General features: G+C 59.1%; 1 protein-coding gene across 1 annotated transcript; it reads right to left on the bottom strand.

The window, feature by feature from the left end:
• Window positions 1-344: 344 nt before the first annotated feature.
• On the bottom strand, window positions 345-19,401 carry PPP1R12C (protein phosphatase 1 regulatory subunit 12C). Its single transcript, XM_052655800.1, has 22 exons — window positions 19,081-19,401; window positions 15,325-15,455; window positions 15,123-15,241; window positions 8,386-8,545; window positions 5,951-6,095; window positions 5,785-5,859; window positions 4,664-4,737; window positions 4,454-4,581; window positions 4,292-4,365; window positions 3,918-4,076; window positions 3,774-3,841; window positions 3,079-3,216; window positions 2,821-2,911; window positions 2,625-2,714; window positions 2,489-2,549; window positions 2,293-2,378; window positions 2,161-2,207; window positions 1,989-2,082; window positions 1,678-1,782; window positions 1,304-1,354; window positions 1,089-1,139; window positions 345-991 (listed from the first exon to the last, which is right to left on the bottom strand). Exons 1-22 carry the CDS (start codon window positions 19,399-19,401, stop codon window positions 905-907), a joined length of 2,355 nt encoding a protein of 784 aa, XP_052511760.1. The 3' UTR covers window positions 345-904.
• Window positions 19,402-24,360: the final 4,959 nt, after the last annotated feature.

Below are 24,360 nucleotides of genomic sequence, written 5' to 3'. Positions count from 1 at the left end.
TGCCACGCTGAACTGAACAGCTTGTACTATTAGATTCCTAATCCCCAAACTTTAAATGCTGGTAACTGATGCAAATTTGTTTCAAAAACTGATGGCAAGAGCCAAGCTCCCCAGCCCAATAATCGCAGCCCCATCCCTTGCCTGACTGACCCTGCCTGCTTCGTGCCAACCCAACTTTTGACGACGTCAGCCCTGATTGGGAGCCTTTGCTCCAACTGAGTGCTCTTCTTGAAGCCTCTTCCCGCCCTTCAGCACCGCACCCGCTCGGTCCTGTGGTCTGGGCAGCACATCAGCAGGAAGTGGAGCCCCGCCTCCAGCCAAGGACGTAGTCACTGAGTGGCAACTTCACGACTTTTATTTGTGGTGCCTGTGCTTTGTCTCGAAAATACCTTCTCCCCCTGCCCCGGACGGTGGGCGGGGAGGGGGCTGCAAAAAATAGAAGACATCCCTCCCTATTGCACGCGGACCCTATATACAGGCCCACCTGACCGACGCCGGCGGGGCTCTTGGCACATTCTCGGATCCCTGTTCCGGAGCGGGAGGGGTGGTGAGGGTGACATCACACGTGAGAGGGGGACCTCTGGGCGGCCACTCTGGTCCTGGTTCCTGGTCTCGGTGCTTCTTGGTCCTCGGTCCCTTCCTGGTCCCACCTCCAGCCCCAGTCCCTGCTCAGCGACGTCCCCCTTCCTGGCTCGGCCTCCCACCTCCATCCTGGCCTCTGATGGGGCCCCCTTGGCTCCTGGGCTCTCTGTATTCCCCTCCCAGCCTGGAGGTCCCGAGCGGAGGTTATGGCTTCTCAGAGACTCCCCCGGGAGCCCTGTCACTAGTGCTCACGCAGGGGAAGGGGTGCGTGTGGCAGAAGCAGCTGTATAAATATGGGTGCAGGGGAGGGGCTCCTCCGGAGTCACTTGGAGAGTTTGCTGATGACACGAATCAGGGCTGCGTTCTCATCCTTGAGCCGCTGGTTGTCAGCCCGAAGGTCGGACAGGGCCTGTGAGGTGGGAAGACGGGTCAGCCAGGTGGCCCTGGGCAGGCTGAACCCACGGCCGACCAAGGCTCTCTGCCGTCAGCTCCCCGCTAGCATTCACCTTCAGCTCCTCCTCTAGTTCGGCTGCCTTTCGCTCCAGGGCCCTGCGCTCCTGGAATAAACAGGGGAAGGTGAGGGCGGGGTGGGGAACTGGGGGTCAAGTATGGTGGAGAAGGGCGAGGAAAAGGCAGAGATCAATGTGGACCTCTTCCTCCAGACCGTAAGGGCTCGTAAGGCCGGGACATCTCTAGTCCCACCCTGGCCAGCCGTACTCACGAATCTCTCCAGCTCCAGAAGGGCAGGCCTCTCTGCAAAGCGCTCCTGCTTCTGGGGAGGACAAAAAAAGAGCGGGAGTTATACAAGCAGCCGCAAGGCCACGGGCAAAAGGGGAGACCAGTAGAGGAGGGTAAAGGCAGCCGGGACTCGCGGAGGGCTCAAACCACCCGGCACTGCTCAGGCCCCGCCCCGCCCCTGGGGTATTGGCCCCGCCCCCAACCCCCTCGTGGCCCAGACTCCTCCCCCCAAGGATCTCACCAGCCATTCTGGGCCCCTCAGCCTTGGGCGCTCCGGCTGGTCCTCCCTCCCGGAGACCCGGAGCCGGCACCCGCACCCTCGCCAACCCCCTCGCCTCCAGGGCCCCGGCTCTTCACCTGCGTGGCGCGCTCCAGGTCCACCTTGAGCTGCGCCAGCTGCAGGGTGGTCTCCGTCAGGGCCTCGCGAAGGCGCTCGTTCTCACTGCGCAGCTCGGCGTACAGCTGCGGGCCCAGGAGGGACAGGGCGTCAGGCTCGCCGGCGGAGACGCGGCAGACTTGCGGGGGTGGGGGTGGGTGGCTGCGGCCCGGCTGAGGCCGGAAGGGCGCAGAGTGCCCGGGTGGGTCAGGCAGGGCCCCAGGGCAGGGGACGGCGGGGCAGGGATACAAAGCCGAGTGATGGGGACTCCGTTAACGGTGGGGTCGCGAACCTTCCTGAAGCCTCCGTCCGGCTCGTCCGGGTCCGGCTCTGGGTCTGGGTTGAGATCCCGCTGCCTGCGGGATGAGGGGTCGCCCTCGGGAGTGCTGGGGTGGGGGCGGGGAGGCCGTCACGGGGCGCCCACGGCCCCGTGACAGCCCAGACCCGGCCTGCCCGCCCCGTACCTGGATTCTGGGCTGCGGTCGGCCGGCGCTGGCTCCGCCTCCTCCCCCTGCGGGCGGAGGTGAGGTTCAGCGGGGAGGAGAGCTGGGCCCGCCCCCAGGCCCACCCGCGGCCCGCGGGGCGCCACCCCTCACCTCGGCAGGGCCCCTCCACTCCTTGCCGACTCTGCGGGGCTCCCTGGCCGCCTGCGGCCCCTGCCCTTGCCCGTCGGGCGCCTCTGCTGGGGGAGGGGCAGGAATCAGCCCAATGCAGGGCGAGGGGTCCCTGGGCCCGAACCCCAGGAAAACCGAACACGGGCCAGGAGGACGACCTCCCAGAGACCAGCCTCACCTCTCTGGGCAGGGCCGTCAGTGCTCTCGACCCCAGGGACTCGGGGTCTCCGGGAAGGGTCCTGTGGGGAGGGGCCGGGGTCAGAGGATGAGGGCGTCTCGTCCCACCCACTGACCGGTCACCTGACCCCTCTCACCAGGCTCTGCACGCTCGACTTCGACTTCTCTGCCTCCGGGGCCTTTCCAGCGGCCTTCTCTGCTTCCTTCAGGTCCGTCAGGGTCACACCCTGCACGGGGAGCGGGCAGTCGGGATGGGGGGGCCAGCCCCTTCAGGATGGAGTCCAGGCCCCCGGCCCCTCCTCCCTCAGACCCGGGGTCCGGCCCCTCCCACACCTGCGTGGACCTCCGGGACTGGCGCATGAGGCGAGAGCGCGCTTTCCGCTGAGACTCAGACTCCTCGTCCCGCACTGGCATCTGGTAGGTCCTGAGTGAGGGGCCCGACTTCAGAGAGGGCTCCTCTGGACCCTGTCCTGTCCCATGGCCGACACCCCCAGGGGGAGTCGAGTTCAGCCAGAGGACCCTGAGACCAGCTTCCCCAGGTCCACCCCCACCAGCTCCGGACTCCTGGGTATCGCAGGGGTCTCGCCTCACCTCCGGCGGTCCCGGGAGTCCGCTGGGGGCGCTGCGGAGGCTACGGGGACATGGGGCTTCACCGGGGACTCGGGCTCGGGGGTCCTGGGGTGAGGAGTGGAGTTACCCAAGGGAGGAGGAGGCCTGGAGATCTCAGACCTGTGTGAATTCATTCAATTGGCAAGTATTACTCAAGCTCGCCTTACGTGGTGGGCACCCACACAAAGCAAGCTAAGGAAACGAATAATCTCTGCCCCATGAGTCAACTCTGAGCAGAAACGATGCAACATGAGAACCATAACCACAAGAAGACAGGGTCACACAATGTCAAGAGGATAAGGTAGTCTGGGGAAAAACGAGGCAGGACCGGAGCCTGGAGGTGTGCCCGCACGCTGCGGGGGTGAGCGCAGGGCAGGTGGTGGGCCTCCCAGAGAAGCTGACATTTAAACAGACCTGAGCAGGAGGAAGGAAGCCCTGTGGGTGTGAAGGGGGAGGTTGCAGCGCAGGGCCTGAGTCAGAGAGGAGGGCGGGAGAGGGGGCAGGGGCCCCCGGGAAGCCAGAACACCGCAGCCTTGGGTGCTTTTACTTGCAGCACTGAAAGGGAAACTGAGGCCAGGAGTAGTGGGAGCCAGGGAGAAGACCCCAGAGAACCCCAGGTACAAGACAGGAACCCGGACCTCCCCCCCACCTCAGAGGGGCTGTCCCGCTGTACTCACGGGGAAGAGGGCTCCGGCACCTTCTGGGAGGGGGTGGGGGGGACTCTGGCAAGACGGGGCTCCCGGCCCTGCGGAGAGAGGAGACAGGCAGCTACTCTCCCCGCTGGGCAGGATCTGCTCAACGGGCCTCCCCGCAGTGCTCACCTGAGTGGATGCACCCTCCAGCCGCGAGGAGGATGCAGAGCGCTGCAGCCCGGCCCCCGGAGCGCCCTCAGCTCCGCGCCAGTCCGCGGGTCCCAGAGCCCCGGAGCTGCCCGTCTTCTGGAGGCCAAAGCGCCTGGAGAAGGCGGCCTCCTCGGGGGTCTGGCGAAGAGAAAGGTCTCCGTTACTACGACAGGGCCCTTCTCAAGAATTTCACATGCTGCCCCCAGAAGGACCACAGCAAACTACCGCCGGGGACGGGAACAGCCAGGGAAAGGCCGCAGGAGCCCCAGAGGGTTCTGGGCGCGCAGTCTGCACCCCGCGGCCCTGACGGTAGGCTCGGGGCAACCCCGCCCCACCCCCAGGCCCCCACTCACCACGGGGCTCCCAGGGCTACAGGGCGGCGGGGAGGAGACCCCGTTGAGGGCTCTGCATTCTGCAGGGGATGGCTCTGTGAGGTGGGAAGACGGAGACCTCAGAAGAAGCGTCAACCCCTCCTCATCCCTCAGACCCGGGGGTCCAGGCCCCCGGCCCCTCACCTGAGGGGGCTTCTTCTCCCTCGTCCTCGTCCCGGATGGGGGTGCCCCCTGCACCCCCAGGCCGGCGCTCCTTGGACAGGTCTTGGAGGGAGATCTTCTCGCGGCTGCTCAGACGGCACACGGAGCTCCTGGTGGAAAGGGGAGGGTGGGTGCTGGGGCCCAAGCCCTGGGGGGCCTCCAGCCCACTTCCCGCAGGGCGCCACCCCCTACCTTCGGTGTTTGCTGCTGGAGGGCCCCTGGGACTCCAGGCCCCGGCTCTGGGCAGCTTCCTTTTGGTTCCGAAGCTGCAAGGGGGAAGGGGCTGCTGGGAGGGGGGCAGGACAGGCAGACCCTCCTGGGTCCCACACAGAGCTGTGCTGGGGGGTGGACCGGGTGCTTTGTGGACTCGTCTGCACCGCGCCCTGGGTCTCCAGTGAGTACTCCTGGAGCCTCCGCCTCCCGGGACCCCCGGCACACCCGGACACAGCTGCCTCCCCCACAGCTCGCTCTGGGCGGGTGTTCTGCCCAAGTCTTCACACCTGAGCCGGCCCCGCGGCTCCGCCTCTCCTCTCAGCAAACCTCAAGTGCTGCAGGTCCCCCAGACGCCCTCAGGCTTCCTCTGTGCCCTCAGTGCCCAGAGACCCTGCCTCACCCACTAACCCCACGGGGGCCCCCGGCCCCCTCACCTGCTCCTGCCTGGCTCTCAAGGCCCTTTGGGGTCTGCCCCTGTCCCCGCCCGCCCCCCCAACTCCGGGTACCATCTGGTTCCTCCCCCAGCCTCTGCACAGCGCAGCTCCCTCAACACGTGCGTGCCCCCGCGCCTCCAGCCCACCAAGCCGGAAACACCACCTTCTCCCTCAATGTCGCCGCGGCCAAGCTTTAAACAGGGATCTGACCCGGGAGACCTCAGATGATTCCTGCTACCTCAGAGCACTATGAGACAGGCGGGGTTCTGAATGCTTTTGGTCAGTAACATATACGCCACTCATTTCAAGACCATGTTCCATGTAACAGCACGTGTAACTCATGAAGTGCATGCGCTGTTTAGTATTCTGCCCATTTTCCTGAGAAAATGGAGAGGCTACCGGACTGGTCTGAGCTCATGCAGCAAATCAAGGGCAGAGCTGGGACTCAGATCCCAAATCCAAGCCGTCCGCCCCTTCCTTCTGAGTTTTTCCAGTGACAAGGCCTGGCCCAGCGCTGGTGCGGGGACATCCCAGGGATGACCAGCCCCATCGGCACCCCGAGGTGCTGCTTATCACAGCTCCCCGCTGGGCCCCAGCACTGGCCAGGGAAGGGCAGCTCCCCAGGTTCGCGGGGGCCCCAGGTCCCAACTGCGGATGGAGACTCACGTCCTCCTGCTTCTGGGCCAGTTCCTCCAGCAGGCTCAGCACCTCCTCGTCTGCCAGGTCACAGGGACGCTGCCCCTGGGTGGGCGGGGATTAAGGCAGGTGAGGAGGAGGCAGAGGTGGGGGCCCTCCTGCCCTGCAGCCCCGGGGAGCCAGGCCAGGCCCTCACCGCGTGGGTCAGCGAGTCCATGCCCCCGCCGTGCTCCGCCAGCAGGCGGCAGGCATCCTCCACACCCCAGTGGGCCGCGGCATGCAGGGGCGTCCAGCCGTCGCCATCACGCAGCTCCGGGTCGTAGCCAGCCTGGAGGAGCAGCCTGGGGGCCGGGGAGGGCTGGGTTCAAGGGCCGAGACAGGGGCTCGGGGCCAGGGGCCATAGTCAGAATCAGCTGTGACAGGACCGAAAACAGGCCTGGGCCTTGAGGCGCCCCTCCCCAAGGAGACCCTCCCGCCACCGGCTCTGACCCCTCCCCAGCCTATCACGGGGCCTCCAGGACCCTGCTCCCTGAACCTTCAGCGCTCGACTCCTGACACCTCCCCTGTGCTGGAATACCCCCGGCGGAGGTGGAGGAGGGGTTCCCCAGTGCCCAAGCATAGAGAAAGGCGGCGTGGGGGCAGCAGGGTTCCAGGAGCCCACTGGCTCGGGGCAGCGGTTCTCAGCCAGGACGACGCTGCCGCCAGGGGGCGTCTGGAGACGTTTCTGGCCGTCACAACGTAGGGGCGGTGCCGGGGGCACCAGTGGGTAGGCTGAGGATGCCCCAAAACCTCCAACAACGCAGAGGACCGCCCCCCAGCAAGGACCGATCGGGACCAAAAGCCAGTGCCAAGACGGAACCCCGGCTTAGAGGGTCCTTTCCCAGAAGATCACCACCACCATGGACCACAGGATCTAGAATCTCTGTCTCTCACAGCTAGGAATGGCCAGCTGAGTAGGGTCTGGCAAATGGGGATGTCAGCGCCAAGTGTGTATATCACTTCTGGATTGTTCTCTTAGAAGAAACGGACATTCACTCCTTTGGCCCTCCGCCTCCTTCCTGCTGGCTGCGTGGGATGCAGATGCAATGGCAGGAGCTGAAGCAGCCAGCTGAGACTCAGGAGGGGAAGTCTCAGGCAGGAAAGGGCACAGCATCCGGGGCTGGCCACGCTACCAGGCCTGACCATTCAGAGTGTCCCATCCTCCTTGCCACAGGGATCTGCCCTGGGATGAACAGGTGCCCAGAGCATACAGGACCTGGGCCTGGAACTACAGAGGATGGGGCACCCTACCTCCAAATTAGAGGAGCCAGCCGAGCCCCAAGCTATCAGGGGTCATCTTAAGTTCCTTACTGGAAAACATTCCCTTCTTCTCCAGCCATTCCGTGCAGCCTGCGGAACCTCAGTTCCCTGAGCAGAGACTGAACTCAGGCCACAGCAGTGAAAGCCCAGAACCCTAAACACTAGTCCATCAAAGAGCTCCCCCGGAAAACCTTCCTAAAAATTCATTAACACAGAAGTGAGCAGAGATGGAGGGATTCGCCAGAACTCCATTGTCATACTCAATATAAAGGGAAAATAAAGAGAGGGCAGGGGAACCTGACAAGCAGCAGAACCAGCTACTCTGACAGGAAAGGGTGAGGCGGTCAGAAACGGGACAAGACCGAGGTGGGGATGAGAGAGAGGGAGCGCGCACGGCAACAAATTAAACTCTGTGCACACCGAATGACGGCCTTGAAACCTGCAGCACGAAATCTGACACAAAGACAGGGAGAGACAGGAAAGCCCCGCAGGCGTGGTGAGACATTCCACCACATTCCACCACATTCTTTCACAGCAACTGACAGCAGCGGCAGATGGGAAAAAGAAGAATCACTAGTGATACAGAAGATTCAAACAGCACGAGTACAAAGCTGACCTGATAACCTATATACAGCGCTGTCCTTGACAGCACACTTCTTTCCTGGCTGACACTGACTAGGGTATGAAGCAAACCTCGACGGATCTCAGGAATCAGGACTCACAGAGAATCTGCTCTCGGACCACAGCGAGATTAAGCTGGGAAATGAGCACAGGCGGACTCGGGAATATGGGGGGTTTGGCTCCAGACAACCAGCTGGCTTTACTGCAACACAGCAGGTCACGTGAACTGTTCCGGTTCGCCAGTGCCTGTAAAACTTAAGTCTATTACGTGTGCAATAGCATTCTGTCTGAAATAAAACCCAATGTATGTATCTTAAAAAACACTTCATTTTGCTAAAAAACGTTCACCGTCATCTGACAATGCAGGGCTGCTGCAAATCTTCAATTTGTTAAAAAAGAAAATATTATTGGCGAAGTGCAATGAGAGGAAGCACGGCTCTAATGAAACCATGACTAGAAAACCCCGTGTATTTGTAAATTAACGACATGCTTCCAAATGATCTCTGGGTCAAAGAAGATTACATGCTGGAAATTGTCTTAAACTGAAGGGCAGTGAGAAGCCTGCACATCAAGACGTGGGTGCAGCTAAGGCTGCATGTCCTTAGTGCATAGTGAGAAAGGGGCGGGAACAGACAAAACCCTCAGGAAGGCATACGATGGAGACAAGGGACGGGGGCTGGGTGCGAGGACAGGGGAGGAGGCCCGGCTCACCTCATCACTTCGATGTAACCCTTGGCGGCGGCCACGTGCAGGGCAGAGGCGCCCGTGCGGGGGTGCCGTGCCTCGGGCATGGCGCCCCCATTCAGCCAGCACCTTGTGTCGTGAAGCAGCAATTCCTCCTCCGCCCGTTTGGCTGCCTCCACGTCCACACCTGGGAGGACCAGAAGCGGTAAGAGGTGGGGTGCCCCCCGCGAGACCCAGGGCGGCACCTGGCCTGTGTGAGCTCCTCTGGGGCTCCAGGGAGCTGGGACCAGCACTGCCACTTCCCCAACGGGCAGCCGTGGGTTCCACTGAGGGTCCCTGCTGGGGCTGGGGGCACTCTTGGGTCTCACCTCCCCCTTTCACTACTGATACGATCCTTAGCCCGGCATCTTCCTGTGTTTTGTCACGTGGATCACTCACGAGATGACAAAGCAAGCAGAAGCCACTGAGGATGCCCAGGCCACTGGGGCGACAACACCTTCTCACCAGCCACCCCCTGCACCGTCTGGGGAGGGGCCAGCATGCTTCCTCTCTCCTCGGTGTCAGGAAAAGTGCTCTGAACTCACCAATGCGAGGGTAAGGGGAAGCTTTACATGAAACAGAAGTCGATTCTGGATTGAGAACAGGCAGCCCTGTTGAGGGCGGAACAGTCCCTTCCAGCCGTCACTGAGAATCTGTGGTTTGCCCATTAAGAGCGGTCAAGATGGCAGTCAGAAACAGGCATCTCCTCTAGGGGCCGTGTGCTCCTCCGGGGAGCTTTGTTCCTGTGTGCTGTTTTTCCCACTGCGGAACTGCTCACCTGCCCACGTGTGGCCGAGGGCGGAGCCGTCCTGCATGTGGTCGGCAGCCGTGCAGCCACAGAGCAGCTGCTGAGCCAGGCTGCAGACAGCCAACATGCCGGATTGCCAAGCGTAGAAAGGACAGGCAGCAGCTCACGAATAGTCCCTTACACTGATCGCACGCAGAAATGACAGTGCCCTGGGCGCAGAAATGACAGCGCCCTGGACGTTCGGATTAGGTAAACCATGCTCCTAAAATGAACCTCACCTGTTTCTATTTTTAAAAGTGCCTTCTTGGAAATCCTTGATTATGCGTGTGGCTGTCTCTGGCTTCCCACTGGACAGTGCAGGCAGAGAAGCACCTGCTCAGCGCTCAGCTCACAGCAGTACCAGGGGCCCCGGAGCTAACCGCCTTCATGAATTTGCTTTCAGGAGCAGGAACCTTGGCACACCCTTACTACAAGGTTGCAAACCCTGTCGGGGTCTGGCAGCTGGGCACTGGGACTCAACTCCGCTGGGATCGCCTCAGGGTGCCCTGGCTGAGGGAGTCCCAGGGGGACTATTCCAGGAAGGTCTGGCTGGTGAAGGCTCACCCGCAGGCCAGGAAAGTGCCCGGGACTCAGAGACCCGCCCCCTCCCGCCCGACCTCCTTAAAGGGAATCACTTACATTCAGTCCTATTATAGACACAGGCGCTTGGCGGGCAGGGAAAGGCAGGGTTTGCAGACCTTTCTCTGCAGCCAGTTAGTGTCCTGCCTGTTCAAATGCATCCTTCTGCAGTTTTGCTTTTTGCGGAGATTCGCCCGTGTTTATAAACAGAACTCCTGATGGAGGGGGGCAAACCAGCACCTGTGCGTGCAGCAAGCTGTTCAGTTCACACAGATTTATCTACTTCACCAAACCTGCGATTCAGCGGCTTTTAGGACATTCACCATGTGCCGCCATCAACGCTATCTATCTGTACCTGAACCTTCTCATTACCCCAGACGGAAACCTCTTACCCCATCAAGCAGTCCCTCCCCAGAGCCTGACAACCACTCATCCGCTTCCTGGCACTGCGGATTTGCCTCTTCTGGACAGAGCCTATGTTTGTAAATAAAGTTTTAATGGCTAATGACCACACCCACTCTTTTGCATATCCCCCTGGCAGTTTCGCCTATCACAGATCATTAATCTACAGGTTACTGACTGATCCCTTCTGGATTTGCTGTTGGCCCACCTTCACCCTCTCAGCTGAATGAGGAGCTCCCTCAGAATACATCCATCTGAATGCAGAGTTCCAAAGAATAGCAAGGAGAGATAAGAAAGCCTTCCTCAGTGATCAATGCAAAGAAAGAGGAAAACAACAGAGTGGGAAAGACTAGAGATCTCTTCAAGAAAATTAGAGGGTGGTGGGAGGGGGGTTCAGGGTTGGGAACTCATGTACACCTGTGGTGGATTCATGTCAATGTATGGCAAAACCAATACAGTATTGTAAAGTAAAAATATAAAATTTAAAAAAATTAATAATAATAATAATAAAGAAAATTAGAGATACCAAGGGAACATTTCATGCAAAGATGGGCTCAATAAAGGACAGAAATGGTATGGACCTAACAGAAGCAGAAGATATTAGGAAGAGGTGGCAAGAACACACAGAGGAACTGTACAAAAAAGATCTTCACGACCCAGATAATCACAATAGTGTGATCACTCATCTAGAGCCAGACATCCTGGAATGTGAAGTCAAGTGGGCTTTAGGAAGCATCACTACGAACAAAGCTAGTAGAGGTGATGGAATTCCAGTGGAGCTGTTTCAAATCCTGAAAGACGATGCTCTGAAAGTGCTACACTCAATATGCCAGCAAATTTGGAAAACTCAGTAGTGGCCACAGGACTGGAAAATGTCAGTTTTCATTCCAGTCCCAAAGAAAGGCAATGCCAAAGAATGCTCAAACTACCGCAAAATTGCACTCATCTCACACGCTAGTAAAGTAATGCTCAAAATTCTCCAAGGCAGGCTTCAGCAATACGTGAACCGTGAACTTCCTGATGTTCAAGCTGGAGTTAGAAAAGGCAAAGGAACCAGAGATCAAATGGCCAACATCCACTGGATCATCAAAATAGCAAGAGAGCTCCCCCAAAACATCTACTTCTGCTTTATTGACTATGCAAAGCCTTTGACTATGTGGATCACAACAAACTATGGAAAATTCTGAAAGAGATGGGAATACCAGACCACCTGACCTGCCTCCTGAGAAATCTGTGTGCAGGTCAGGAAGCAACAGTTAGAACTGGACATGGAACAGACTGGTTCCAAATAAGAAACAGAGTACGTCAAGGCTGTATATTGTCACCCTGCTTATTTAACTTGGAGAAGGAAATGGCAACCCAGTACAGTACTATTGCTTGGAAAATTCCATGGATGGAGGAGCTTGGTAGGCTATAGTCCATGGGGTCGCAAACAGTCGGACACGACTGAGCGATTTCACTTCTTCTTATCATTATTTAACTTATATGCAGAGTACATCATGCAAAATGCTGGGCTGGTTGAAGCACAAGCTGGAATCAAGATTGCCGGGAGAAGTATCAACAGCTTCAGACATGCAGATGACACCAGCCTTACCACAGAAAGTGAAAAAGAACTTAAAACCCTCTTGATGAAAGTGAAAGAGGACTGAAAAAGGTGGCTTAAAGCTCAACATTCAGAAACTAAGATCATGGCATCCGGTCCCACTGCTTCATGGCAAACAGATGGGGAAACAGTGGCTGACTTTATTTTTCTGGGCTCCAAAATCACTGCAGATGGTGACTGCAGCCATAAAATTGAAAGACGCTTGCTTCTTGGAAGAAAAGCTGTGACCAACCTAGACAGCATATTAAAAGCAGAGACATTACTTTGCCAACAAAGGTCCGTCTAGTCAAAGCTATGGTTTTCCCAGTAGTCATGTATGGATGTGAGAGTTGGACTGTGAAGAAAGCTGAGCACCGAAGAATTGATGCTTTTGAGCTGTGGTGTTGGAGAAGACTCTTGAGAGTCCCTTGGACTGCAAGGAGATCAAACCAGTCCATCCTAAAGGAAATCAACCCCGAATATTCATTGGATGGACTGATGCTGAAGCTCCAATACTCTGACCACCTGAACAGAAAAAAAAGAGCTGACTTATTTAAAAAGACCCTGGCGCTGGGAAAGATTGAAGGCAGGAAGAGAAGGGAGCAACAGAGGATGAGGTGGTTGGATGGCATCACCGAGTCGACGGACCTGAGTCTGAGCAAGCCTGGAGTTGGTGATGGACAGAGAAGCCTGGCGTGCTGCAGTCCCTGGGGTCGGAAAGATTTGGACAGGCCTGAGTGACTGAACTGACAGCCTCTTGACACTGTGAAGCGCGAGGGGGAGGGTGTGGAACTGCTGGAGCACCGGGAGTGAGGATCTCCAGCTACAATCCATGCCGTCCATCTAGCTGTTCACACGGAGGCTAGAATCACCCACGTGCCTGCCAGCCAGAGAAAAGAGTGCCGTGGCTGGGCCTTGCCAGGACTGGAACTGCCTGTCAAAGCTGCCCAGCTCTGAAAGTAACCAGCCCGCATCCCTGTCCTGATGTCGGGATTCCTTCCAGCCCAGTTCCAAGTCCCTGTGGGTCTGACCGTGGCCCTTCTGAGCAAAATGGCCAGGGGGTCCTGGGCTCCGGCTGGCCCCTGAGGCCCAGGCTGTGAGCACAGTGTCTGGGGAGGAGCTGTCGCTTGGAGCTACCAGCGTCCAGGCCCCTCCCTGCTTGTCCTCACCCCTGCTCTCACCCTACGTGGCTCCAACGTGAGGGGCCCACAGCCCGGCTCCAAGGGCAGCTGCATCACCAGGCCTGACCGTCCTCCTTGCCACACGACTGGCTCAGGGCAGGCTGTGACCAGGGCGGCCCTAAGGGCAGAGGGCTGGGGCTGGGGCTGCTGAGAAGTCTAGCTCTAGTTCCGCCAGGGGGTCAGCCTGCACTGCTGGGAGCCACGCTAAGTGCCTCACCGAGAGAACCAGCCTAGGAGGGAAGCCAACACAGAGCTCAGCAGAGAGATGGGAGGAAGGCTTCCGACCGTGTCTGCGCCCCTGGATCAAGCTATGCCCGAAGTCCACATAACTCCTAGACTTCAGTTACAGAGGCCCACGAATTGTCTTCCTCTTAAAACTGTGGTAAAGCACAGATTCTGCCCAGCACAGTCCAGTGAGGCCTCACGTCAGGACAGGCACCGTGGAGCCACGTCACTGAAGCCTCCGGGTTTCAGAGGCAGCTGTGCCCCACCCGCAGCAGTGCAGCGGACGGTCTTCCCAGTAGCATCCAGGCCTTTGGGCCTGGTCGGTCCTGCAAGCCAACCCCCCACGACCTTCGGCCCTCGTGAGAAGGTGATGAGAGCTCTGAGCAATTCCGGCAGGAATTGAGAGGCCTGAGAGATCACCCAGCCCCAGTAGCCTCCAAGCATCGCCCTGCAGGCTGCTTTTTAACAACAAAGGGAAGAAGATGCCTTGATGGCAGAGTCACCTGGGCGTCCTCTGAATGAGGCTCAAGGTTAACATCACCAGTAAGAGGGCGGACGGAATTCGTCTCCCCGCAGAACTTGCTGGCAAGTTCCTGCCAAACCTGCAGAACTGACAAGCAATCAGGTCCAGGCTGAGGGGCCGTGTAAACAGGGGAGGGGTGAAGGCTGGTCCTGTGCGGTGGCGGGGCCGGGGGAGGGAACCTGGGCAGGCCCATCCCCGCAGAGAGGGAGGCGCACAAGCGATCACGCCAAGAAGCTGGAAACTCGGAGTCCACACTTCAGGATTCCACTTACGGAAAATGTCCAGGCCAGGCAAACCCCCCACACAAAGCCCATGGGTGGCCCCCAGGGCTGAGGGGGAAGGGGAGGTTGGGGGTCACAGCCCAGGGTTTCTTTGGGGCTGATCAGAATCATCCAAACTCAATGTGCTCACAGACACATAGGCTTTAGTGTGACTACGCTAAAAAGACAAAACAGAAAACACGAGCCCACGCGTGTCTAAAGAGTGAAGGAAGCGCACACGCAGACAACTGTACCTACACGAAGCTGCTGAAAACCCTGGTGAGCCTCAGTGGAGGCTGCCCCCATCGGACTGCCAGTGAAACCTGGCTCAGCGTGTGAAGTCGTCCAGATGAAAACGTGGAGAAGCGGAGGCAGGAAAAGCCCGCTTCTGTCTCTACTTCACTTCGCTCCCTACATCTGAAGCAAACCAGGGCTCTGGACCTCAGCTCGCCCACCAGCGGCGCCTCGAGGGATTCCTGCGGCCACCGGCACACCACCTGCCCAGGGCGGAGCCTCGTCCCTCCCAACCCCAGCCAAGCTGGGAATCGCCTCGGACACTCAGCTGTTCTTCAGCAGCCTCCCTGCACCTCCCCCGTGGCCCTCCAGACCCCCCGGCCCCGCGCTCACACCTCCTCACAGATGCAGTGCGGTCACCAGACCCGCTCGGAGGAGCAGACGGCCACCCAGAAGCCATGCTGGGGACGGGGCGAGGCTGCTCACTGTCTCCCACCCGCGGCCCCCGGCCCTCCACCGCGGGGCAGCCGGGCGAGTCCTCCCCACAGTCTGGTGATCAGCAACTGTGAGAGGGAGCGTGGGAAGGTGGGGACCTGCTAGCAGTCACACAGGCTCCCCCTAGAAAGCTGAGCGTGGCCAGGCACAGTTTAGGGGGTCCTGGGCCCCGTTAAGGACCCTGGAGTGCAGTGATCCCCAGTACAGAAGACCAGACCCCCAGAAGACTCGGCATTCCTCCACTGCCCCCCAGCCCCCAGCACAACTCCTGAGAAGACCCACCATCACCCGGGACAAGCGCCAAACTCAGGTTCCTCAGTCACCCCGAGAACGAACCAAGCCCTGCCTCAATGACTTCTCGGGTTAAAGGGTCCAGGCCACACTGAGACCCTGGGGTCCGGGTCCTTGGCAACGGAGGCCCCGATGGCAGGAGCCCCGCCCCCCGCCCCAGGCCCACCTCGGCGGGCGATCTCCGCCTTCAGCAGCGCCTCCATGGCGTCGGACTCGGCCAGGTCCAGAGGCAGGTCCCCGTCGCTGTTGACCGCAGCGATGTTGGCCCCATGGCTCAGGAGGTACCTGGGGAGGTGGGGGCAGGCCGCGGTCAGGACGGAGGCGTCCGGGCCGCACGCCCAGCGGGCCGCCCACCCTCCCCACCTCACCTGGCGATGTCCAGGTAACCGCAAGAGGCGGCCACGTGGAGGGGCGTCCAGCCCTCGTTGTCCGCCTGGTTCACTGTGGCACCCTGCTCCACCAGGAAGCGCACCACCTCAAGGTTCTCGTCAATGCAGGCCTGGGGGGCACAGCAGGGGGGTCACCCTCACCACCCCGGACCCCTCCGCGTGCCTTGCAAGGCAGGACCCTGCCAGGGCCTCGAGGGGGACCCAGGGCCGACCGAGCAAGCCTCCAGAGGAAGACCCCAAGGGCCCTGGAAGGCACCATGTCCGCAGGGCACCCCCAGCCCTGCACAGCCTGGCTTCCCGGTGGCCACGCCAGGCAGGCCTCTGGGGCTCACTGGGGACCGTGAGAGGAGGAGCTGGCCAGAGAGGAGAGGAGCTGTAAGGATCCCGAACCATGCTTGTTCACGAGACGCACCCCAGTCACCATGGAGGATGGGACCCCAGAGCTGAACCCAAGGGAAGAGACCCAGGCCTTCCTCCTCAGACCCAGCAGACTCTCCAGGAAAGCTGACCACCGCCCTGCCGTGTCCCTGGTAGGGAGACAGCCAGACCCTGGGGCCCAAGGCCATGGCGGGGTCGACAGGTCCCTGCGAACCTGGGAGGGGGGGCAGGGCGGTGGTGAGGGCCCTGGCCAGGACCCCGACACTGGGAGAGGCGGCTGAGAGAGGGTGTGCCCAGGCCTGGGCCCGAGGAGAGGCACAGGGCCCCCCACCATGGGGCGTCCACGGGCACCTTCCCCACTCTGAGGGCTGTCAGGATCCCCTCTGATGGAGGAAGAGATCCCAGCCCCAGGAGACCAAAGCCCCTGCCTGTGCTAGCGCACCAGGCCGGGGCCAGAGGAAGGGTTTCGCCCGGGACGCGTGCAAACACGCGGTGGGCACTGGGCCTGAGCAGGGCTGAGGGACAGGAGTGGACCTGGCCTCCTGGGTCCTCAGGGGAGATTAGCCTCCGACTCCCTCACCTCTCCGCGGCCGGCCGCCTGGAGCAAGGGGAGGAAGCTCCGAGGGCCAAGAGCATGAAGTCATGGAAACTCAGGCTGCGAAAGGGGGGCCACACATGCCCTGGGAACGGGATGAACTCTGGGCACCGTTTATTTCCACCAGTTGCCATGGTGATGAGAGGGGGGGCAAGGAGGGAGACAGGCCTTTCCCTTTCAAGGACCTGGCCGGGCACAGGCATCCGTGAGAAAGATGTCTGCATCCTGGGCGCCAGGGACCAAGAATCCAGGCCCCACCCTCCTCCCCAGACCTGGGGGCCCAGGCCCCGCCCCTCCTCCTCAGACCTGGGGGTCCAGGCCCCGCCCCTCCTCCTCAGACCTGGGGGTCCAGGGCCCCCACCCCTCCCCCCTCAGACCCGGGGGTCCAGGCCCCGCCCTCCTTCTCAGACCTGGGGGTCTAAGTCCCCCGCCCCTCCCCCCTCAGACCCAGGGAACCTAGACTCTCCGACCCCCTCCCTATTTACACCTAAGAATCCTGGCTCACAGTCTTTCCTATCCCAGACCCCAGTTGCTAATTACCAGGTAATCTGGGGATGAGGCAGCCTATACCGGCCTTGTCACCTTGTCGAGGGGTAGGGGCTGGGATGTGAGACCTCCTGGGGTCACAGCCAGAGCAGGGAGCTGACGCCCGGGGACCTGCTCCAGGGGGAACAGAAACCACAGCTGCCGGACTCGCCCAGACAACATGAGCGACTATCCCGCGGGCCTGTCCGGGGGTTTCCTGGGACCTGGGACTTTCTGAGCTAAAACGAGGCCAGTCTTGGGCAAACTGGCACAAGCTGGTCAGCAAACACCCAGACCCAAAGGCCCGCGTCCCTGCTCGCTCACTGGCTGGGCGACTGCCCTTCTCTGCGCCTCAGATGGATGCCCTGGTACCCTCCAGGCCTCCCGCAGAGCCCTGGCGAGTGACTTCCTCTTGCCTTTAGCAGGAGGCCGAGAGGGATCCCAGGGTGGCCTTCTGCCGGGCAGGGTCTGGGCCAAGGGACAAGCTGGGGAGCGCAGCCCAGCAGGAAAGGCAGGGCCAGGAACGCCTTCAGAAAGGCCCCGGGGAGGCGGGGCAGGGACGGCAGTGCAGGAAGGGGACTCGGAAACCTGAGGCCCCTGTCCCGGGCGTGTCGAGCTCTGAGACCCTGCGGGACCTCAGGAGGGGGGACCGTCCTCTACACTGGGGCTCCTGCAGGGCACGGGCCTGGGGGTGCAGGTGGGGGAGAGACAGCACCTGGACCAGGGGCTGCAACCACCAACTGGACGTCAGGCACTTCCTGCAGGGTATCCCTGCCAACCCATTCACAGGCAAGAAGCCCGAGGCACACAGAAAAGACCCGCATTCAAAGCCACTCACTTGAGGAGCCGAGATCAGAACTCAGGACTGGCCTACCTTCCTGAGTTGCTGCTCCTCCTGGGAAGCTGGCACGTGGGCCCTCCCGGCCTCCTCCGCAGCCCCCTGCTCCCTGCCCAGGTTTCCTTCCCTGGGTCCTCTCTGGGTCCCAAAGTAACCAAACCCTAGGGGTTCCGGCAGGGAAGAGAAGGTTGGGGACTGGACCAATTCGAGGAGACTAGGAGGGAGACAGCCTTGGGGACAGGGGTCCTCTGTGAACTGTGCCTGATGGCCCCACTGAGGAAAGGGGGGTGGGGTGGGGGGCGACAGGAGCACCCCGAACCAGAGGGAACCCTGGTAGTGGGGCCTATGGTGGGCCTGGTTTTGGAACAGAAGAAGCTCAAAGGCAGTGGTCGGCGCGTCTGGGGAAGGCACGAGGGCCCAGGCTGTGGACAGAGGGGAGTAACCTGGCTCTGGGATCTCTTGAGAAGGTGACAAGATGGGGGCTGGGAGAGAGGACACACTCTGCAGGAGGGAGGCGCTGCCCAGATTCACAGGAGGGGATCCAGGCAGAGAATGCAAGGTGACCAGAGGATAGAGAGGCAGCCCAAAGCCAGGAAGAGGTGGGTGCTTCGAGTCAGCCCAGAAAAAAAGGGGGGGTGATGATGCAAGCCTGGCCAAAGCAACAGGAGAGAGAGAGGAAGTTCCTGGAGGAGAGACACCCCTGGGAGAAGGCCTTGCCTTGGGAGGCAAGAGGTGGCACAGCCCCAGAAAGAGAAATGACGGAGGGCATGCGGGTAAACGGGGGCAGGGGAGACGGCCTGAGCTGACCCGGGCAAGGGAAGCACCCACTTCAGGAGTACAGAGCCTCGAAGGCGGGGGCTCAGGAAAGAACACCCTTAGATAGCAACAGATGGCACGGGCCGGGATGACAGGCGGCCCCACGCAGAGAGGCCGGGCGGCAGGGAGAACACAGGCAGGGAGGACGGCGATGCTATGCTGCTGGGGGTGGAAGGGTGGGGCAGTGGTACCTATGGGGGAACAGGAGGCACCGGTGGGGCTGCAAGGGGCACAGACTCAGGAAAGAGGGAGGCCCAACTCTAGATGGCAGAGTCGAGGTGGCACCGGTGGCGATCGCACGGGCGCAGAGAGCCCCCAAGGTCGGGAAAGAGCACAGCGAAGTGACAAGACGGGGATGCACCGGGCTGAGGCCGGCAGCGACGGTTCGGGGCCAGGAAAGGGCGGCTCAGATTGGCAAAAGCCAGCGTCAGCTCCAGCGGCTCAGGGTCGGGAGAGGGGAGCCCCAGGTGGGACGGAGGGGAATGGGGGTCCGCCGCGGACGACGGCGCAGAGCAGGGCCGGCCGGGGTGCCTCCAGGCCGGGGAGGGAGGGTGCTCCGGGCGGCGCAGACCCGGGAGCTGACCTGGTGCAGGGCGCTGATGCCGTCGGCGTTGGTGGAGTCGAGCACGGCGCGGGCGGGCGGCGGGGCGGCGGGGTCCAGCTCTGCGCCGGGGCCGGGGTCGGCCGCGCGCAGCATCAGGCGCGCCTCGTCCAGGTCGCCGCCCGCGCAGGCCGCCAGGAACTCGGCGGCGCGCTCGAAGCGCACGGTGCGGGCGCGCCGCTCCCCGGGGCCCGGCTCGGCGCCCGCCCGCGCCCCCCACTGCCGCAGCTGCTCCCGCCGCCGCTCGCGGGCCGCTGCTGCCGCCGCCCCGGGGCCCGCCCCGGGGCCGTCCTCTCCCGACATCGCGCCGCCCCGCCCGCCCGTGAGCGAACGAGCGAGCGAGCGAGCGCCGAGCACCGAGCCCCAAGCTGCTGCTGCCGCCGCCGCCGCCGCCGCCCGCTCCCGGGCCGCCGGGAACTGCCGCCAGCCCCGCGCCGCCCAAGGATCTACCGGCACCCGCCCGGCGCGCGACGTCACCACGCAGCCCCGGGGCGCGCTGGGAAATGGAGTCCGCAGTCGGGAGAGGTCGTGGCAACAGCCTCAGAGAAGGCCGCGGGGCGCTCTGGGAAGCGGAGTCCACAAGCGGAACTCGGTCTCGGCCACATTCCGGCCTCGATCTGCCCCGAGGCACACTGGGAAATTCGCGGCTCAGCGGTTTCAAAAGGAAATCTGATTAAGAGGATGCGCCCCTGGGGGTGCTGGGAAATGTAGTCTAAAGGCCGGATATGAGCCCCGGGGCATGTGGGAAATGTAGTTCACAGTATCAAGGAACTCAAGCGGGAAACGGACTTGATAACCCGGGAGTCCTAAAAAATACAGAACTAATTTTTCCATACACCTTACCGCTTTCCTCATACCATGTGACTTACTTATTTGGGGTTTGTCTTATCCCTTCAACTAGAAATAAGCCCCTGGAGAACAGGGATTTTTGTCGTCTTGTGCATCCCTGTTCCCATTGCCAAGACCTAATAAAACGCGATCGGGAAGAGGATTTTGAATGAATGAATAAATCAATGGATTTCCTAGGTCCTGAGAACCTCCAGATACTATGGGAAATTGAGTCCTCAAGCCTTACACCAAGAAAATCCCTGGGTGACCGCCCAGGGCACCTTGGGAAGTAAAAATTACGGTACAAAGCTCACGGCAGTCGGCCGCTGGGCACGCTGGGAAACGTAGTACTCGGGGCCACGACCCTAAAGGTACGGTTGGTCCAAAGCACCCCAAGTCCCTGATGGAACCCCTGGATTACATCAAGAAGGGAACCCAAGAGGCAGGATCCGCAATAACAGTTCCTCAGAGCCTTCACCGGCCCTCCCCTCTACTCGCTACCATCTTGGGACGTGGAGCAGTCTGGGAAATGTAGTCCGGGCTGCTCGTCCTCGCAAGCCATGCTGGGATTTGTAGTCCAAGGCGAGGACTTTTTAATGGACGTGGAGGGGGAGTTGACTCATACATAACATCATAAAGCACGATGTGAGCCTCGTCTTAAGTACTCTGCACCTTAATCTTCGTTGGGAAGGAAGCAAACACTCTGAGACTAGAGAAAAGACCTATAAAAATCACAAAGCTGCTGCGGCTTCTAAGTTGCTTCAGTCGTGTCCGACTCTGTGCGACCCCGTAGATGGCAGCCCACCAGGCTCCCCCGTCCCTGGGATTCTCCAGGCAAGAACACTGGAGTGGGTTGTCATTTCCTTCTCCAATGCATGAAAGTGAAAAGTGAAAGTGAAGTCGCTCAGTCGTGTGCGACTCCTAGCGACCCCATGGACTGCAGCCTACCAGGCTCCTCGGTCCATGGAATTTTCCAGGCAAGAGTACTGGAGTGGGGTGCCATTGCCTTCTCCGAAAATCACAAAGAATGGCTCTGAAGTACAGAGGCAAGAGTTCTGTTTTCCAAGGGATGTCAGATCAGCTCTACCCACTCTAAAGTTCTTGGGCCTGTGCTAAGAGATAAAGGACAGATCCCGTGAAGTCTGGAGACCACTGGGATGGATACAAAAGGGATAGCAGTTCGGGTGGCTTTGGGGATATGTAGCCCTTTCAGTCCCACACTTCCCATTCAACGTATACAGCCACCTTCTTCTCCAGGCAGCTTGAATGGTGTGTATGTTGTTAGGGTGTCTTCGGTTATCTGTGTCTCTCTAAAGTAAAAAGTGAAGTCGCTCAGTCGTGTCCGACTCTTTGCAACCCCATGGACTGTAGCCCACCAGGCTCCTCTGTCCGTGGGATTCTCCAGGCAAGAGTACTGGAGTGGGTTGCCACTGCCTTCTCCAGAGGGTCTTCCCGACCTGTGCATAACTGTGATGTGTGTCTTTGTGGTCGTGTCTGTAGCCCGGTGTATACTGTTTTCGGAAGCTTGTGTTCATTGTGTCTGTAAGCTGTGATGTAAATATGTCTATAGTTTTATGATTTTTCTTTACAGGAGACACAGTTTAGAGTATCTGCTCAACCCACACAGCCTACTATGGGACATGCTCCCACTGTAAGTTTCGTTAGCGATCTTTAGGTTGACTGCTGCGTTTAGACTTGAACCTCTGTTTAACACATTCTATTCTACTGCAATGGATAAGAATCCCAGCTCTGGTACAGGCATTCCTGGATTTGATCTTGTCTCTTGACACTTCCTAACTGTGGGGTCTGATCGAGGACCTAGGCTTAATCTCTTCATCTCTGCCTCCAGGAGCTGTTGCAACGGTGTACCTGGCCTGTCTCGTAGGCAGACGTTGGCTCTGTACAGGCATTTTTATATTTTACTCATTACAATTCTCTTCTGCCCTTCTTTTTTCCACGGTGAGGGTTTCTTTTTCGCTTCTCAAGCCTGCTGTTTTCTCTCAATGCTAGCACTGGAATGTTGATGCTTAACCTCACAGCTGGTGAAAATAGCCTTGGAAAGATAACATGTTCCCTTTTTCCCTGCAAGAGGCAGGAAAACTGACCTCATAAAGATGGTTTGGATAAAGGGATGCAACAGGACATTCACAAAGTATCAAGTCGACTCCTCTATTCTGTGAGAAAACAGGGGTAAGCATAGTAGAAGTCAGTTCTAATTTCTATTTTAACCGACCTTGAAAGAGTTTTTTGCACAAAGGAACCTTTTACATTTAACAGAGAATTATATTGTTAGGACTTCCCTGGTGGTCCAGTGGATAAGACTCCATGCTCCCAGTGAAAGGGACATGGGTTCGACCCCTGGTCGGGGAACTGAGATCCCGCATACAGCAAGTACTGAGAACACGAACCGCAGCTAGAGAAACCCATGCCTCAGTGAAGAGCCAGAACAGCCAAAATAAATACTGATTAATTAATTGTTAAAAAGGGAGAGAATTATATTGAGAAAGGCACCCCGTGGCTGACCAGCTGTGACTTTCAACACACGAACATATACGCCGTGTCCTTAAACTCATGCCAACGGGCTTTGAAATTGACAACCATCTCAAGAATGGCATCTTCCCAAAGGTTATCCGGGGACACAGGCTCGGAAAGAAGCCCTCCCCCTTGCAGTGTCAGGGACCACAGTGCTTATAAAAAATGGATTTTATCCAAAATCTAGAACCAGGTTTCCAGATTTTCCAGACCTGTACCTAAGATCTCTGCTCCTCCCCAATGACTTCAGTGTGCTTCTCTCTCTCCTCTTTCCCACATGGGAGGTTTGTTTCTAAATTACCAGTATTACAGTGGCCCTGCTCCGTCTCCACCACGATGGTTAGATAGAGAGGGAGAGCTTATGTTTGTATTTATATAATGTCAAACCACCCAGAGACACACCCAAGCCCAACAGACAAAGCTGATCTGCCTCCCTAAGACTCTGGGCTTTCATCCGAGGGGAGCCTGGGAGCGTGTTCCAGGCATGGGGACCCTATATGTGGGTGGCCGGAGACTGGGTCGGAGACCGCCAACTGCCTGCCCGTCACTACTGCGTCCTTCCTCAAACACAAGAAGCCTGCTTTTGTTTGGAGCAGCAAAGCACCCAGCTGGCTCCAGAGCCAGAGGAGACCTAGTCATCTTTGCGATCAGGGGTCGAGATAAGATGTAAGTGAGCACGACTAGGGCGGGGTGGGGGCTGTCCAGGAAGGCTTTGGAAAGTGGTTTGATTCGGCCAAGAGGTGCCCGTGTCTTCCTTCTCATCTTCTCCTGCCTTCCTTCTGGGAAGCGGATGGGATGGCGCAGAGCTCCAGAAATCATCTCGGGACCAGTCTGCGACCTCACAGGTAGAAGCCGAGCAGATTCTTTTCCCTTGTAGGTTATTAGTTTGGGGTTGGTTTGTTTGGCTGCATCGTGTGGCTTTCGGGATCATAGTTCCCCAACCAGGGATTGAACCCAAGACCCTGGCAGTGCCAGCCGGGAGTCCTAACTACTGGACTGCCCTACTACAATACACAGAGCAGAGTCCCCTGTGCTCGACAGCAGGTCCTTGTTGGTTATATTTTATATATATATTAATAGTAATGTGATCAGAGGGTTTGTTTTATTTTTAGTCTATTTACAAGGTTGTAATGCCAGAACGCTCTCATCACCCCCAGAAGAAGCACCATTCCTTCTAGCCATTACCCTCCCCGACTCCTTCCTTCTCCTGCGTCTCTGGAGACCACCTCTGCTCCCTGCCTCTGTGGATTTGCCTTCTAGAAATTTCACATCAATGGAATCGCGCAACGTGTGGCCATTTGCGTCCGGCTTCCTTCATTCTGATTTGCAGACTCATCTGCACTGAAGCCTGTGTGAGAGCCTTATTCCTTTTTACAGCTGAATAGAGTTCCCTAGCATCCGTTCACCGCTGGATGGAGGTTTGGGTTGTTTTTGCCTCCTGGGTATCCTGAGCTATGCTGCTGCTGAGATTCCTGTACATGTGTTCGTGAGAATATAGATTTTCTGTTCTCTTGGGGCGGAATTGCACCTACCAATGCAGGAGATGTGGGTTTGATCCCTGGGTCAGGAAGAGCCCCTGGAGAAGGAAATGGCAGCCCACTCCAGTGTTCTCGCCTGGAGAATCCCATGGACAGAGGAGCCTGGCGGGCTACAGTCCACGGGCTACAGTCCACGGGGTCGCAAAGACTCAGACACAACTGAGCAACTAAACAATGACAAATGGTAACACATGGTTAACTCCTTTCCAGAGCAGTTGCACCGTGTTGCATGACTACCAGCTGTGGGTGAGGGGTCAGCCTTACACATGGTCCTCAGGATTGGTGAGAGGACTCTCCAGCCGCTGTGAGCTGGTGGCCTCGCCACGGCCAGCCGGGCGTTCATAATAACACAGGACTCAGCACG

The sequence above is a fragment of the Budorcas taxicolor genome, chromosome 18 (genome assembly GCF_023091745.1).
Source record: "Budorcas taxicolor isolate Tak-1 chromosome 18, Takin1.1, whole genome shotgun sequence".
In the NCBI taxonomy this organism is placed as follows: Eukaryota; Metazoa; Chordata; class Mammalia; order Artiodactyla; family Bovidae; genus Budorcas; species Budorcas taxicolor.
Note: the sequence above shows the minus strand (reverse complement) of the source record. Positions and strands in the feature narration are given on the sequence as shown.